The sequence below is a fragment of the Lissotriton helveticus genome, chromosome 3_2 (genome assembly GCF_964261635.1).
Source record: "Lissotriton helveticus chromosome 3_2, aLisHel1.1, whole genome shotgun sequence".
Lineage (NCBI taxonomy): Eukaryota > Metazoa > Chordata > Amphibia > Caudata > Salamandridae > Lissotriton > Lissotriton helveticus.
The window spans coordinates 2,894,250-2,909,184 of NC_136062.1; the positions used below are offsets into that span (position 1 = coordinate 2,894,250).

General features: G+C 41.1%; 1 protein-coding gene and 1 long non-coding RNA gene across 2 annotated transcripts in view; one reads left to right on the top strand and one right to left on the bottom strand.

Annotated features, from left to right (window-relative positions):
* The window catches only part of ADAMTSL3 (ADAMTS like 3), a 2,298,702-nt gene that overhangs the window by 1,257,288 nt on the left and 1,026,479 nt on the right, over positions 1–14,935 (bottom strand). The window contains exon 5 of the mRNA XM_078684728.1: positions 1,149–1,194. Coding sequence (XP_078540854.1) covers positions 1,149–1,194 — 46 coding nt within the window. The remainder of the gene's footprint in view (positions 1–1,148; positions 1,195–14,935) is intronic.
* Positions 7,402–12,106, top strand: LOC144826188 (uncharacterized). The gene is made up of 5 exons (XR_013609694.1): positions 7,402–7,449; positions 7,744–7,820; positions 7,915–7,980; positions 8,082–8,172; positions 8,263–12,106. It is a non-coding gene; the product is annotated as an uncharacterized LOC144826188 (long non-coding RNA).

Genomic DNA, 14,935 nt, shown 5'->3' on the forward strand with positions numbered 1-14,935 from the left:
TCAACCCAATGTCTCATCAAATTATATCACATTTAATAACACAGATAGTGTCCATCTTATGTGACAAATAATAGATGTAAAAAAAACATATTTAACAAGCACTGGCAAAGCCAATTGGTGTATTGCCTTTGCCAGCACATTTAGAACTGTGTCAAAAGAGGCAGACGGCCATTTTGGAATATTTTGTACACTTCCACGATCATGCTGCGTCTAGACACAAAGGATAGCCATCTTGGAATGATAGCACAACTAGCACAGTTACACCGTTCCAAAATGGTGGTCATGCTGCATCTAGAAGTAATGGGATGGTTATCGAAGAACATTATTTTGTACATTTCAAAGATGGCTCTCCTGTTTGTCTACCTGTACCACTCACAGTCATCTTGAAACAATACAAAATAATATTCCTAACGTTGTTTGCCCCTTTTGACTTTGCCGATGTTTGTGCTCCCATTCTATAAGCATAGGCTAAGCAAATGTGATAGAAGACGGCAATAGGTGTAGGCAGCAAACATGCAGCGGGTAGAAGGGTAGACAGGGGTCAATTACACCACAGTAAATACTGGTTACAAGGCTATTAGCGAGAGAGAGCTAAAGCTGTCCATAGCGATACACAAAAAGCAATACCACAAAAGAAACCATTTTGATCTACAAATTCATTTCGGGCTACCGTTATCTAAATGCCTGCAATTGTAAGTGTCACTGCGATTTCGTATTTGTCTTTACGGATAAGGTTAGAGATGGCGGCTTACGTTTTGGAAAACCATTAAAGATTTGGTCCTATTTCTTTCTTTGCTTTCGGCCTTGTAAAAATTCTAAAACTGAAATACAAAAACACTGACTACATAAAAACCAAGTGTTTGCAAACCCTGTCAAAAGTATAACATCCTTGCAATGCATATAAAACATTCTGAATCACGTATTGGCACCAGAGTGCAGCATACCAGAGAGCATTCGGGAAGTGTAAATTCAAAATCTAGTGTTGTCAATTAGGCGAAAACCCAAATAATAAAATTAAGTCAAACAAAAAATAGTGAGAAGAAAAGCAAGACACAAGAGATTAACAAAAAGTGCTGGTTCTGTTAAAATTCACATTTTTCTATGTCTTGGCTTGGATTCAAAAGAAAAAGAAAAATAAGGCTACCTACATTATTACTGCACGTTCTGTAGCGAATATTCCGCCCTTCACAATTCCTAAAAACAAATAACAGAAATTATTTGGTTGCAAACATTACTCATAAAACACTGCATATATCCTTTTGATTCCAAAATCACAAGCTGCAACAGAAAAACAAATCAAAGTATAATTTTTACCACCTCTTTCATATTGGATGCATTTTGTGCCATTAATTAAGTGATAGATGACAGAGAGAAATAGTTGCTCAATCAGCAGTGAGATCAATGACAGATCTATTTAGATGCGGTTGGTTATGGGAATCCAGCAAAAAATTAAAGGGTCTGGACCGCCTGCTTTTTGCATCCCATGCATCATTTAAAGGTCGGGGATGGTGGTTTTCCATCACAGTGGAATTTCCACTGTCTTTCCATTGGGAAAATCATCTTGGCAGTGAAACCACTGATGGACATGGTTAGAAGCTAAGTAGGCTAGATTTTCTTCTTTCCAAGTCCGAGATGTACACCATGGCAGATCCAACAGAAAAGTACTCACATTTCTTGAATGCACTTACTTGGAGGTAACTTCCAGTGCATCTCATCTGAGAAAGTTTTATTTTCTGATAAAAAAGCCCGGGTTGGGGGGGACTGTCATAGTACTTTTTCTGCTTATGGTGGGCAGGGGGCAACAGAGACAAGAGTAGGGTGGGAGGGAAGAAGCAACACAAACAACAGGAGGGCTGTGGTGGGAAGAAAGAAAGAAAGAAGCAGCATGGTTAAGGGTAAGTAGCAACATGGACAAGTGTGGGGGTGGGAGGGTAAGAAGCAACACTGACAATGGGTGGGAGTTGGTAATCAAGTTTACTTCCCTAGTAATTTGTTAATAAGGTACTGTTGGTTAGACAACATGAGGTCAATGTTTATTTTGGGACAAACTTTACCTGGCTGGTCTTTGTTTAATGACAACCTTAGTTGGTAGCGTTTGATAGACAGTGTACTTCTATAGAGCGTTAAATAAATGTTAAAATGTTAAATGTCGTATACTTGTAAAGCGCACAGCTGCCCCAACAAAGGGGCGTCCCGGCGCTGTATACCGCTGGGGAACCCGTCCTGGCTTTCTCTGTGGGATGGTCCCTACTGGGAATCCCCAAGGTGGAGCCAGGCATCCCCGGCGTTGATGGGGCCGTTGTGGAGATTAGGCAAGCTAATGCCCAGAGTTGCCGAGTGGGACACCAGGTTAGAGTAGGCACCGAGGCGAGAATTGTCGAGTCCGCTGACCCTGGTCAGCGGAATGGGCAGTTGTATTCCCAACTCTCTGTGTAGTTAACTCTGCTTTTTCATTTATGTGATCAGCCATTATGTGATATTTATGAGCCTCTTAGCTGTCTTTGGAACAATATATGTATAGCATGGGTCTATTAACAAGATCATTTGGATCCTGACTCGTAGCCCGTCTGCCCTTCAATTAGCTAAGGCCCTTGCCTCTGCTCTTTGGCTGGAGGACCAACTGCAAATTATTAAATACCCATATGCATGGCGGGAAGTTCTCAATCTTCAGTGCACCTGCTAATTTGATGGAGATTGTGAAGGTAGAATAGTATGTCAAATTAGTACAATAAGCAATATCAATATCATAGATACACTGAAAAAGCAGGAGATCAATATGGTACTTAAAGTAGCTTTCAAAATAGGCTAAAAGGTCTGAACTAAGGGTGGGCGTGAAATCCGTTTCGCGGGCGAATTTGCTGATTTTCCGCGATTTCGCGATCCGCGAATCTTGCGAAATCGCGGTAAAATCCGCGCATCAGCGGGGTCGAATTTTCAGCCAAGCAAGGGTTACAGCAGCAGGTGCAAAAGTTGAACCTAATTTCTTTGTAACCTTTTACAAAAGGGTTAAAAAGAAATTAACTTCAACTTGGGCACCTGCTGCTAAGTGCTTCCTGGCGCCTCGTTGCCTACTTGCCACTATTCTCTGACCCTGCTCTGCCCCTTGAAGCAGGGTCAGAGAATAGTTACAAGTAGGCAACGAGGCACCTGTCCCAGGAATTAAACCTCATCAGGAAGCACTTACAGATATAAAAAACAGGAAGAAGGGAGAGGATGGCAAATACACCCATTTTGAGTTGTCAGGAGGGGTTAAACTAAAAGAGACCTTTACAGCACAATTTTCATATGCATTTTGCTAAAAATAAAAATCTGTATGTTCTGTAGGGGCAACTCAGGAATCTGGCCCTTCATAGATCCGGCCTCTCTTTCTTTCTCTCGTTCTCTCTCTCCCTCTCTCCTGCGCTTGCGACGCATCTCCAGCAATGCTCTGGGGGGGGCCCTATCTCCCCAATGCTGCATCAAGCCTTGCGCCTGCTTCAAGCAGGCGCAGGGTTTTGACGCAGCATTGGCCTAAAAGTGACTGAGTGAAATCTTGTAGATTTCACTCAGCCACTTTTAGGAATTTGTAATTTGCACAATGTTTGCTTTGTCTTAAATGTAATAGTTATAAATGTGTAAATAGTGATTCCTGTGTATTGTATATATGTAAACCTTTCTTGCCTAGAAAGAAACTCCAGATAAAAGTTTTTGCTAAAAAATAGAAGTGATAGGTATAAATAAAAATACCCGACCAGATCTAATGAGCTTTTTCATTTGGTCCGTATGATAATTATAGTATAAATAAAGAGAGTGTGGGCACCTGTGTTTTTTTGTTATAGTTATAATGGTCCAGCACACCCTCAGTCCCGACTAAGGACCTAACTCCTTCGTGTAAAAAGTTTAGAGCGGATTGCTATCCGCGAGAGTTTTAGGGACACAAGAATTTTATCTTGTTTGGTTCGAAGGACAATCTGTCCTTCAAATAATATGGCAGAAAAGGATACATTTTCCTTCAGTGAAAGCCATATCCAATCCCGTATTGCCTCGTCACCTTTTGCTTTGATTACCTTAAGTACCACTGCGAAGCAGCAGAATGAATCAGAGAAATTAATCAGACTCTGTAAGAAACACGTGAGGACAGAGCTTCACGGGCATTTTCTTCTCAAACATCTAAAAGGCGGAACTATTCCCTGGAGTCTCCAGGTAAAAAATACACCTGTCATCTTTGTAGAAGACGCTGAATACAAGAAGGGGTTCAGCTACATAAATACAAAGTGCAGTCGCGACCTGATGGTCCACACTATAGAAACTGCACAACAACTGTGCCTCAAAGAGGTGGAGGAGATTGAAGAATTGACAAAAGCTATTGTAAATAATCCGGCGGTTACAGACGCCTAATCCCTTCTAGACAAAATTGAGAAAGACATACAGGTCTTTAAAGACATTACCATCAATAATAAAAGTACAAAATACGACAGAAATACTGAGGCATTTAAGATAGAGCAGGTATATCCCTTTTTAAAAGAGGATTACTACACCTTGGCAGACTCAAGTAGGGCGCTGTACGATTACCAAGGGAGGTCACGAAACCGCTTTACGACCTTCTCAGATACCTCATCATCTGGGTCGTCGGCCTCAGACTCAAGAGATAATAATTCCAGGAAACAAGTGTCTTTTTTAGTAAGGGGCCAACAAGCAAAAACCAGATACAAGGCGCCTTGGGAAATGAGGACACGCAACAAGTTCTACAAGTCTTAGAGAAACCAAGTGTAGTCATCAATTTGTCAGAATGGGTCCTCACAGACCACGAAGAATCTGCACTAAATCTTGGTATGAAATGTGTCCCATGCAGACAAACTGACTTTACAAAACTTAAAATAGAGACTTTGGAATTTTGCAGGAAAGTAAGGCTGAAAGCCTTCTTTTTGAATCAGCCAGTGACTACAAATAATGAGACAACTGGATTGAGGAATAAATCTAAATTTGTCCCTCACCAGAATATTCCAAAACAGATACAGGCATTTAATCAGGTCCTTTTATCATCAATTAATAAAATGGAGAAGACAAAGCAATATGTTCCTCAAAATATGATCCAAAGCCAACGTAAGGCAATACAGAGCCTCAAAGAGGATTCTTCCTTGGTTATAAAACAGGCCGGCAAAGGGGGAGCCATAGTCATCTGGCCTAGAGAAAAGTATGTAGCCGAAGGCATGAAACAAGTGAGTAATGACACATGGTACAGAGCGTTAACGGAAGATCCGACAAAACAGATTCAGGGTTTGATCACTGAAGTGTTAGAGCTAGGTAAAGAAGAAGGGTTTTTGGGTACGAAGGAATTTGATTTTTTAAATAAGAGATGTCCTCGAATCCCGGTATTATACCTTTGACCAAAAATCCATAAGAGCTTAGTTGAACCACCGGGGCGACCCATAGTATCGGGTTGCGATTCATGCCTTGAGCCAATATCTAAATACGTGGATTTTTTCCTCAAACCTTTTCTGAAAGATGTCAGGTCATATCTTAAAAACACTATAGACTTTCTGACAAAAGTAGAAGGGAGAACATTCAACCCATCTACACAAATAATGATCACGATGGACGTAACGTCCCTTTACACACAGATCCCCCAAGAGGAAGCCCTGGAGGTGATTGAGTTGTACTTAGAGAGGAGAGAGAAACCACACAGGGTGCCTACGTCTTTTATTTTGAGACTTGCTGAAATAGCCTTGAAAAAGAACTACTTTGCATTCAATGACCAGTTTTACATGCAAGTCAAGGACACTGCCATGGGGTGTCCTTATGCCCCAGAAATGGCAGTGCTCTACATGGCACAACACGAAGCAAAATTTGTGGACAGTAACAATCCATATTCTGGGAATATCATCCAGTGGTTGCGCTATATAGATGACATCTGGCTCCTGTGGCAGGGGAGCCAGACCGATCTGTTGGCGTTCCACGGATGGATTAATGCCAGACATATCGACATTAAGTTTTCGATGGAAGCAAGCACAACCAGAATGACATTTTTGGACGTGGAATTGACCTGTGTCGAGGGTATTTTGAAAGCTTCATTATACAAAAAGGCAACCGATAAGAACTCCATCCTGCATCATAAAAGCCACCACCCTAGAAATGTAAAGGCAAATTTGCCCTATGGCCAACTATTTCGGATACGCAGAAATTGTACGGAGATAGGTGATTATGATAATCATGCCCAGACATTTTGCGAAGAGATGAAACATAGGGGCTCTCCGAAGAAACTTCTAAAGCATTCCTATAAAAGAGCCTGGTTCACGCCACGTGAATGCCTTCTACAAACTAGAGAAAAGAAAGAGCTAGACCTTTTGGTATGTGTGACTACGTTTGGACCAGACACACATAATATGAGACAAGCAGTGCTAAAAAATTGGCATCTCTTAGAATGGCTGGAATGTCCTTTTCCCCGTCCTATTTTTGCATACAAAAAGAACCAAAGCATAGGCCAACAAATTGTGAGAGCGGACCTTGAAAAGTCCAAATCCAAACATGAACTATTGTCACTTTGGAATATGAAACCGGTGGAGGGCCACCACAGATGCGGCAATTGTGTCGCATGTTCAAACACCATTGAAGGTAATGAATTCCAACATCAGGATGTAAAGTGGAAACAATTTGGCTTCTCCAATTGCAGGACAAAAAATGTAATATACGTAATAATCTGTCCATGCAAAAAGATCTATATCGGAAAAACAAACCAACAGGTAAATCTACGCATAAGCCAACACAGGTCGCGTATTAAAAGGAAGGTACTAACTGCTCCTATGGTTGAGCATTTTGTAGAAAAATCTCACAATGAGAATGATTTCAAATGGTCAGTACTTTTCACAATGAGTAATGTACAGCGCCCCGCTGATGTTGACAAGGTATTGCTACAGAAGGAAGCATACCTTATCCTGAAGTTTAATAGTACACTAACTGGCCTTAATAGCATGACAGAATTGTCTAGAGTCTGAGGAGGTATATCTATAATAAACAAGCACATTTATAGTGTCATACTTATGTAACGAACTGATATGGCATTCACTGAGCAGATATGCATAAAGAGGTAACCCCCATGAATATACACGAAGCGCTGGAATGTCTTTATTGACAACACGTAAGAATTATGAATTGTGCCACACACTTAGAACCCGTTATAATTTTCCAACTACACATACAGGTGTTCAATCAAATGAACTCTGACGATTACTCAGATAGTTGTTTTACAATCAAGACCTGCGCCAAGATTATTCTGTCGTAACATAGAGAATAATACATCTAAAGAGAATATAAAAAAACTTTTTCACTTTTGATTCAAACTAGGGCTCCCACAATGCCTTGCAGTAGATGCACGGCTTTTATACAACCCAATATGGCCGCCGCTAGCATTCAGGCGAGTCAGAGGGTGTTTGTGAGACTGCATACAGCCAGGAGAGAAGGTTGCGCATTAAGGTAAGCGCTGAGATGGTGAAACGCTTGTCTTAATATATTTTTCGGCACCAAAATACGCATAGATGACAGCACGCTGATTTTTTTGTTCTTACACAGTGTGCTCTCTCGAGAGAGTTGTTTCTAGACACGGCCCTGACCGGGTCGTCAGAAAGTTCGAAGGGGAAAAGAGCAGCCTGTTAATTTACAGAACATGTACGCCAGCTTCCTTATAAAAAGATGTATCTATTCAGCGCTGTTGATTTAAGTGTCTTTGGCGATCGAATGCTTAAATTAGTTTTTTATATACTTGGACAGGTCCTTGTATGACTGAACAGCTTCCGCCAAGGTGCGGACTAAAGTACTTCCCACACAAATCAGGATAAGTACATGAGGTATGTGTCACTTCTTAGTTCATGACCACAATGTGCAGTAACATACACACCGCTTCCAGGCAGTGCAATAGCGTTTTTGCATTCTTCCAAATAGAATTGCGAAAAGAGCGACCTCACCTTTGTCCTCCTCCTCCAGCGGCGTCGCCGTGTGCACATGGAGGTATGTAATTTGGGTGCACTAGAAATTAATTGCTATGAGAGGTTGTGCCTTATCCTGTACCCTGACATGATTCACGCTTTATTTTTTTTTTTTACTCTTAGAAATAAAGGCGCATTAACAGAGACCCACCAAATAGCGCGCCCCCATTAAGAAACATGAAATATATCCCCCGCCTGATCAGAAAACAACCAGGTACAAGCTTTTACAAATCAAATAGTAGTGGTAGACATGAGGCGTACAGGTTGTCAATAAAACTTTATTGCTTTCTTGCATCCTATACAGATAAATAACAAAGCCCTGATGAGGGTTTGGGGATTGATTACCGGAACCTTAAACGCGGCGGCACATCCACAAGAGCCAGATACCACATAACAGTGTGAAAAATAGACATATGTTTCGTTGCTCTTGTTAATTGACGTTTGCTTTGTATAATTTTGAATGGAATTGATGTGGATACATTGAAAAAAGAAATTTGTATTGTCTATTGTCATTTGGATGTTTTTGCTTTATTTGTAATTTGCGCAATGTTTGCTTTGTCTTAAATGTAATAGTGTAGATGTGTAAATAGTGATTCCTGTGTATTGTATATATGTAAACCTTTCTTGCCTAGAAAGAAACTCCAGATAAAAGTTTTTGCTAAAAAATAGAAGTGATAGGCATACCCGACCAGATCTAATGAACTTTTTCATTTGGTCTGTATGATAATTATAGTATAAACAAAGAGAGTGTGGGCACCTGTGTTTTTTTGTTATAGTTATAACGGTCCAGCCCACCCTCAGTCCCGACTAAGGACCTAACTCCTTTGTGTAAAAAGTTTATAATGCCAAGGCATTTTGTCGAAGGTTACATGAGCCCTTTAAGTCGTCCCCTATGTAACCTATACACTGTTCTGCTGCCCTATCCTTGTTACGGTGATTCCCCCACCACCAACTTACAATCCACCCACAGAGCAGGACGATACCCCCCTACTTTGACTATCGTGTCTATCACACTTGTAGCAATGCTTGTTGAATTATTTCACATGCTTTCAAGTCAAGCTATTCCATAATGTCCAACAGGTATGCAAACGCATATAGGGTGGTCTATAGGAGTCAGCTATAAGTGAGACTTGAAAAGTAACATGCTTCAGACCAATATGGTTTCACCACTTCTAGCAGAGTGGTGTTGTTAAGGTTAGGCAAATTCAAAGATTCCAAATATAGTATCGCGGGTTAGGCAACAAAATGTTGCACTCACCCTACAATTACATTAAAGAATACAAATACACTGATAGCCCAATAGAGTGGGTGTGTACATTGAAGAGCAACATGTCGAAATGTTTGAAATATCATGTGGAAAGTGAAACATTGAAGAGAAAGGGATAGATCTCATTAAAGTAGTGGGTATTGACAAGTGTGACAATAGCAGAGAAGAAACTGACGAAGAAGAAGTGGAGAGACTATTTTGGTGAAGGTATCACTTGTGTTTTTCAAAATTAGCACCTCACAAGCTGGCAGTAGACCTAAACCCAGCAGAGCAGCCACGGAAGGGAACACGGCTGATCCCACACTGCCATCCTGAATAAAAATAACAAGTCAATGCCCTGATCTTGTACAAACACCACCCGTTCTCTTGTACTGTACCCACATCAGCGCCACAGCTCCTGCCAGCACGGTACCCCTCAGCCAAGAACAATGCAGGCCCAACTATGGCTGAATTTTGTTGCTGAAGAAAAGTGTGCAGAAATTCCACTAGAAACAAAACTCTGAGAAAAGTTCAAAATAAGTCTGAAAGCCTTTTCCTGGAAATGATGAGAGCAGCCTTTCCCAGCATATTTTCTGCCATCATCTGAAGCCACTTGGTGACACATATTCCAACAGCATTTGCAAATGGGAGTAGGAGCCGCACAAATGTGCATTCATGGGTCAGGACAGCCTGCATCCTTGGCCATCAGCATGGTACTGGAGCCACGATATCCTAAAATGTTTAGAACCCTCAAAACAGGCAAGGAACAAAGTCACATGTGCAGATGGTGGTGAGCATGACAATTTCTGATTGCATGGCTCTTTTGCTCCCTCTAGCTTATTAAAGGATTTGGGTCCGTGAAAAGAAAAGTGCAAGATGACCCTGTTACTGTTATCAAATTGGGGAGTAATATAAGTGTTAAGGTGCCCTCTGACGTACAATATAAGGATACCTCAAGTAGCCGAGGAGTTCCTTGACCATAGAGAAATGAGACAGAATGCCAAGTCCTTTTATATGGTTATGGAACTCCAAGGTGACTTGCAATATCATTGTCATCTAAAGGCAAAGTAGCAGCTTGGAATGTGTAGACACATGCAGAAAGGCTCTACGGTTTCTCTAATTACCTAAAGAGTGCCAAAAATATACATGCTGCCATAAATATCTTCTTTCTGGTTGTTATTGTAAAGCTTGAAAAACAGACCAGAAGAATGAAAAAATATATTTCGTTGTCGTTCTACGCTCCATGACCTGACCTGACTTTCCCCTCTGCTGCTGACTGACAGCAGGCACTGTGATGTCAGAACTTACTGTAATAAGCTGTTACGGTTGAGTTTGGACATCATTTATAACAAACGACAACTGGCTGTGTCACAAGTCGCTGATTATAAAAAAAATAGTGATGGGCTGTTATGCAGGGTACACAGAATGCAAAGCATTATAAACAGATTATGGTTGGCTGACCACCGAGAGCTTATGGGCTTTTATGCCTCTCGCTGGTTTGAAAGCCATATAGGGGCTGACCTGACGAGCTACCTGGAGGCAACACAGGCATAATCCACAGGGAAGCTTTTGGAGTCAGGCCAGACTCCTTACGATGAATCCTTCTCCTTTTATATTGGTGACAAGACAGGCATCATCTTTTTCTGCTTTACAAGCTCATTTTGGGCAGGCCTAAGAAAAAAAGCGTGTTTGAACAGTCAAGAATGGCATTGATAGCAAGCTCACCACAGTGGTGTGCAGATTGGGATTGATGTTGGGATATGACTTTTCTACACCACAGAGCTAAGTCAAATTAAGTTGAATGAAGAAGAAAGGTCTGGTAGGTTGAGGAAAGTCAGTAAATTGGTATCTGCTTAGCCAGGATGTTATCTCAGCCGATAATAAGTTGCAGCTTGAGCTCGACAAAAGAATATCCTATGCCACATTTTGAACTCCTTGGCTCCTATCTTCTAAACTAAAGCACAGATGGTAGCCTTGATTGTACGCGGGGCTCTACTAACTCTTCATAATCATATATGCACAATGTCTACTTTCTTCAGAAGGAAGGTGGGATGTTCGCTGGTAGGGCAATCAACAGAAAAGTTGGACACCATTGCCAGACCTTATTCTAGTGACTGTTTCCAATTAGGGGCCATCTAATCAGCATGAAGTTCTTTTCAACGACGAGCAAACATCTAATCAAACTATATTAGAGTCAACATGATATACAGAATGATAGATGGGTAACAGCGAATAGCAGGGATATTTTTTCACCAAGGGGTCCTGAGTGACATGATATAGACAAAGAGAGTGAAGCTCGAGTTGTTTATGTCACTCAAAACCCCCAGGTGAAAAAGTATGCCTGCTATTTCCTTTTTAGCCATCCATAGGGGCAACTGTTTGCTCATTTTTTATCCATCTGTTTTTATTCATATTCTATAAAGCCTACACATTAGGTGCTTGGTATCGATTCTCAGTTTTTTGTCATCATTCTGTATTTTGCTTTTTACACTCCCCTGGGTGTTGGTTTTAGTTTCTGAATGAATATATAGATATAATTACCTATTTTGTTTACAGTTTGTTATAGTGTCCCCCTCTTCCCTTCTGCTTCTCCATTGCAAGTCATTGATTGTGCATAATTTGGTTATTATTGTATTCTTTGCAACACGCTTGTCCTGATGATGGCCCTGGTCAATTTTACCATTGGGCTGAAACGTCGACCTCCATGTAATTAATATGAACTGCCTTAAATGTACTTTATAACTGTTTTGTATATTGTTTAATTATTACATTCACTCATTTGTGTGACATCTTTTTTTAATCTGTGTTAGCCATTATTTCTGTAAATATTATATTAGTATTATATGTTTTGCTGTGAAAATCATTGTTCTTTGCTTATGATTAAAACATTGTTCACTTCACATTCATGTTTGACCTTTGGTATGTAAACCTTTGAGGCTAAAATTGTATAGGTGGGGGCAACTAGATAGATCTGGGGGTTGTATTTTTCTTGTGTTAGGCTTTATGACATTTTATTTTTTATTTTTCATATGTACGTTTAATTTAATCTTATAGCTTTGCTCCGATGGGTCAGTGCTATCTCAATTGAACCATAGCCATCTGGTCTAAAATAACTATTCTGTTTCTAAGGATTACTGGGCTGTAAATTGTTACCATGTTTCCATTTTGAGACAGCCATTCAATTGTTAAAAGGTGAGAAACTAAAGTTAAAGTACTATCCAAGAAGCATAAATATTATCCATACCTCTTAAACAATCTTTTCAATTTCTGATAAGAGCCACAGTGTCAAATCCAGATATTAAAAATGCTTGGTCATGTTTTCAAGGTGCAGCTACTTTACCAACTTTTGATTTGTTATACTCATATGTTTGGATATTTCATATATATTTTTCTAACTACAAATCCTTTTAATCTTGTTTTTAAATATCAGTTCAGGTATTTTGTTTCTATTTTTCTATGAATTCTTAACTGGAGATTACATTTTAATACAAAATTCAAGAATATACAGTAATTCAAAACTATTTCTTCTAACAATGGGTTGGGTCTTACATACTTTGTAACATGCAGAATACATTACCAGAAAAGAGTGAAAGAACAATATTGTTTTTGTCATACTGGAGTAAGGAAGGGTACATGGGCAACTAGCAATAACACCCACATTTCAGTATAGATATACCATTTAATCAGTTGGAGTAATTTGAATAGCCTTCCCAGTACAATATGAAACAAGACGGCAAAATCTGTTACTCTGAGACCCTAAGAGACTATTGTCAATTATAGACATTTTCTTATATCATGTCCATTTTTCTGTTATGCGTCAGTCATAACAAAAATGCACAAATGTTCTGTTTTTGTGTTGTTTCATCTTTATTTTCCTTAAGATATGGCAGGCAGGTATTTTGGAGTCATGTTCATGTATGTGTGTTGGAACAGAAAAGTCCGATGCATGGGGACGGAGTTGCCCCCCTGTCCTGAGCTGCCGTGATAGCTGGAGTGGGGCCTACTTGGCTACTCATGTAAAGTTTTGTTGCTGTGGGCTTAAACCGACCTTGGCCTACATCATGTTAGTATGTAGGGCTGTGCAGCGTGCCTATATCTGCATGTGCTTGCTGAGATGTATGTGTGTCTGCGTATGATACAGTACCTACAGGCCTGTGAGTTCCATATTGGAAACCTAGGGCCTTGGAAAAGCATTTGGATGTGGAGGAACAATTTCAGACAGATTTGTGGATTGACACATTCCTGAGTGCTTAGAGGAGGGGACAGCCAGGATTTCCTTTGCACTTCAAAAGCGCTCTTTGATTCTCAAAAGGTCACTGGCATTAGGGCCTAGGTATATCGTTAGGAAGAGAATGGGGCTGATAAGAGAAACACTGCAGAGACAGGGAATCATAACCATCAGAATTGGGGCCTTTGTAACCTGTTGTTAGGCATTTATTAGCGAGGCTGACATTCAGGTGTGATCCTTGAGTCACTCATGTTCTGTGTTGTACAGCTATCAAAGTTGGAGTCGGTCCTGCTGTGAGAGGCGGCTTCCTGGGCAAAGGACTGAACTGTGTAGTGGGGACTTAAAAGGAGGCAACATCCACATTCTGAACTTCAAAGACTGAGACACTAAATCACATCTTTGTCAGGAACTAGATTAAAAAAGGGGATCTTGAATCTCTCAAATTGTCAAATGTCGGACAGTCGACTGTGGCTGTGTGTCCAAGTGGAGAAACTCAGCACGACTTCTGCCTGTTGTGAACAGGACTGGGACCAGGGTCTGCTAGAATCTCTGCTGGGTGAAGGGACATCACTCAGGAGAAGTCAGACCACTTGGCCCAGAACCTGGACCACCAGCATTTGCCTGCCACCGAGATCCTATAAGAAGGAGGAGGAGACTACCTGGAGGGAGCGAGGTATATTTATGATCCTGTCGAGTCTATCTCTCAGTGAAAAAACAACACTGGGTGTGGGCTTCCCACAGTAAGGCCAAGCCTCCTTCTCAATAGACAACAACACAGAAGCCAATACTGCAACTTCAATTTAAGAAAAAGATTACTCTGCGCAAAGAAATAAACTAAGTGCGAGTGGGGACAGGTTTGGTCAGAAATTAATCTTATTTATTATTCATCAATGTTTTTCAACATATTTGTTGGTTAAAGTTCACCAAACAATTGACGACAATTTATCAAAAGACAGACACTACAAGATACAAATCGCATAAAAATGACATTTACAAAGGCAAATACATAAAAGTAAACAATTATCAAACAAATATAGTTGATCAACTTTCACATTCAAATCCCATTCTCTCACACAAACCATGCATACATGTGTCACGAGGACAGGGTCCCTGTCATGGACGGACGGGGTGTGCCTACTCACTGTTGTCCGTTTCCGCCCCGTCCGCAGGAACCTTTGGACATATCCTGGTGTTTCCCTACGCTGCCTTCCAGAACGCCGCCTCAGGCCCTGCCTTCCGTGACGTCCGGGAGGAGTTCCCTGGCGTTTCCAGCATTCAACCAATTGGATCGTGAGACGTCAGGAGACCCGGGCCAATCACCGGACACTGGGGCATTTAAGGAAACCCCGTGTGCGTCTGCTACCGCTGAACCTCCAGGAGAGCAGCCGCGCCGTGAGGAACACGCCGACATAGAAGAAGACGAGAGAACCGAAGACCCTCATCCCAGACTGCCGGTGTCACGACTCGACAAGCCAGGAGGCCAACGGGACCACGAGCCGCCCT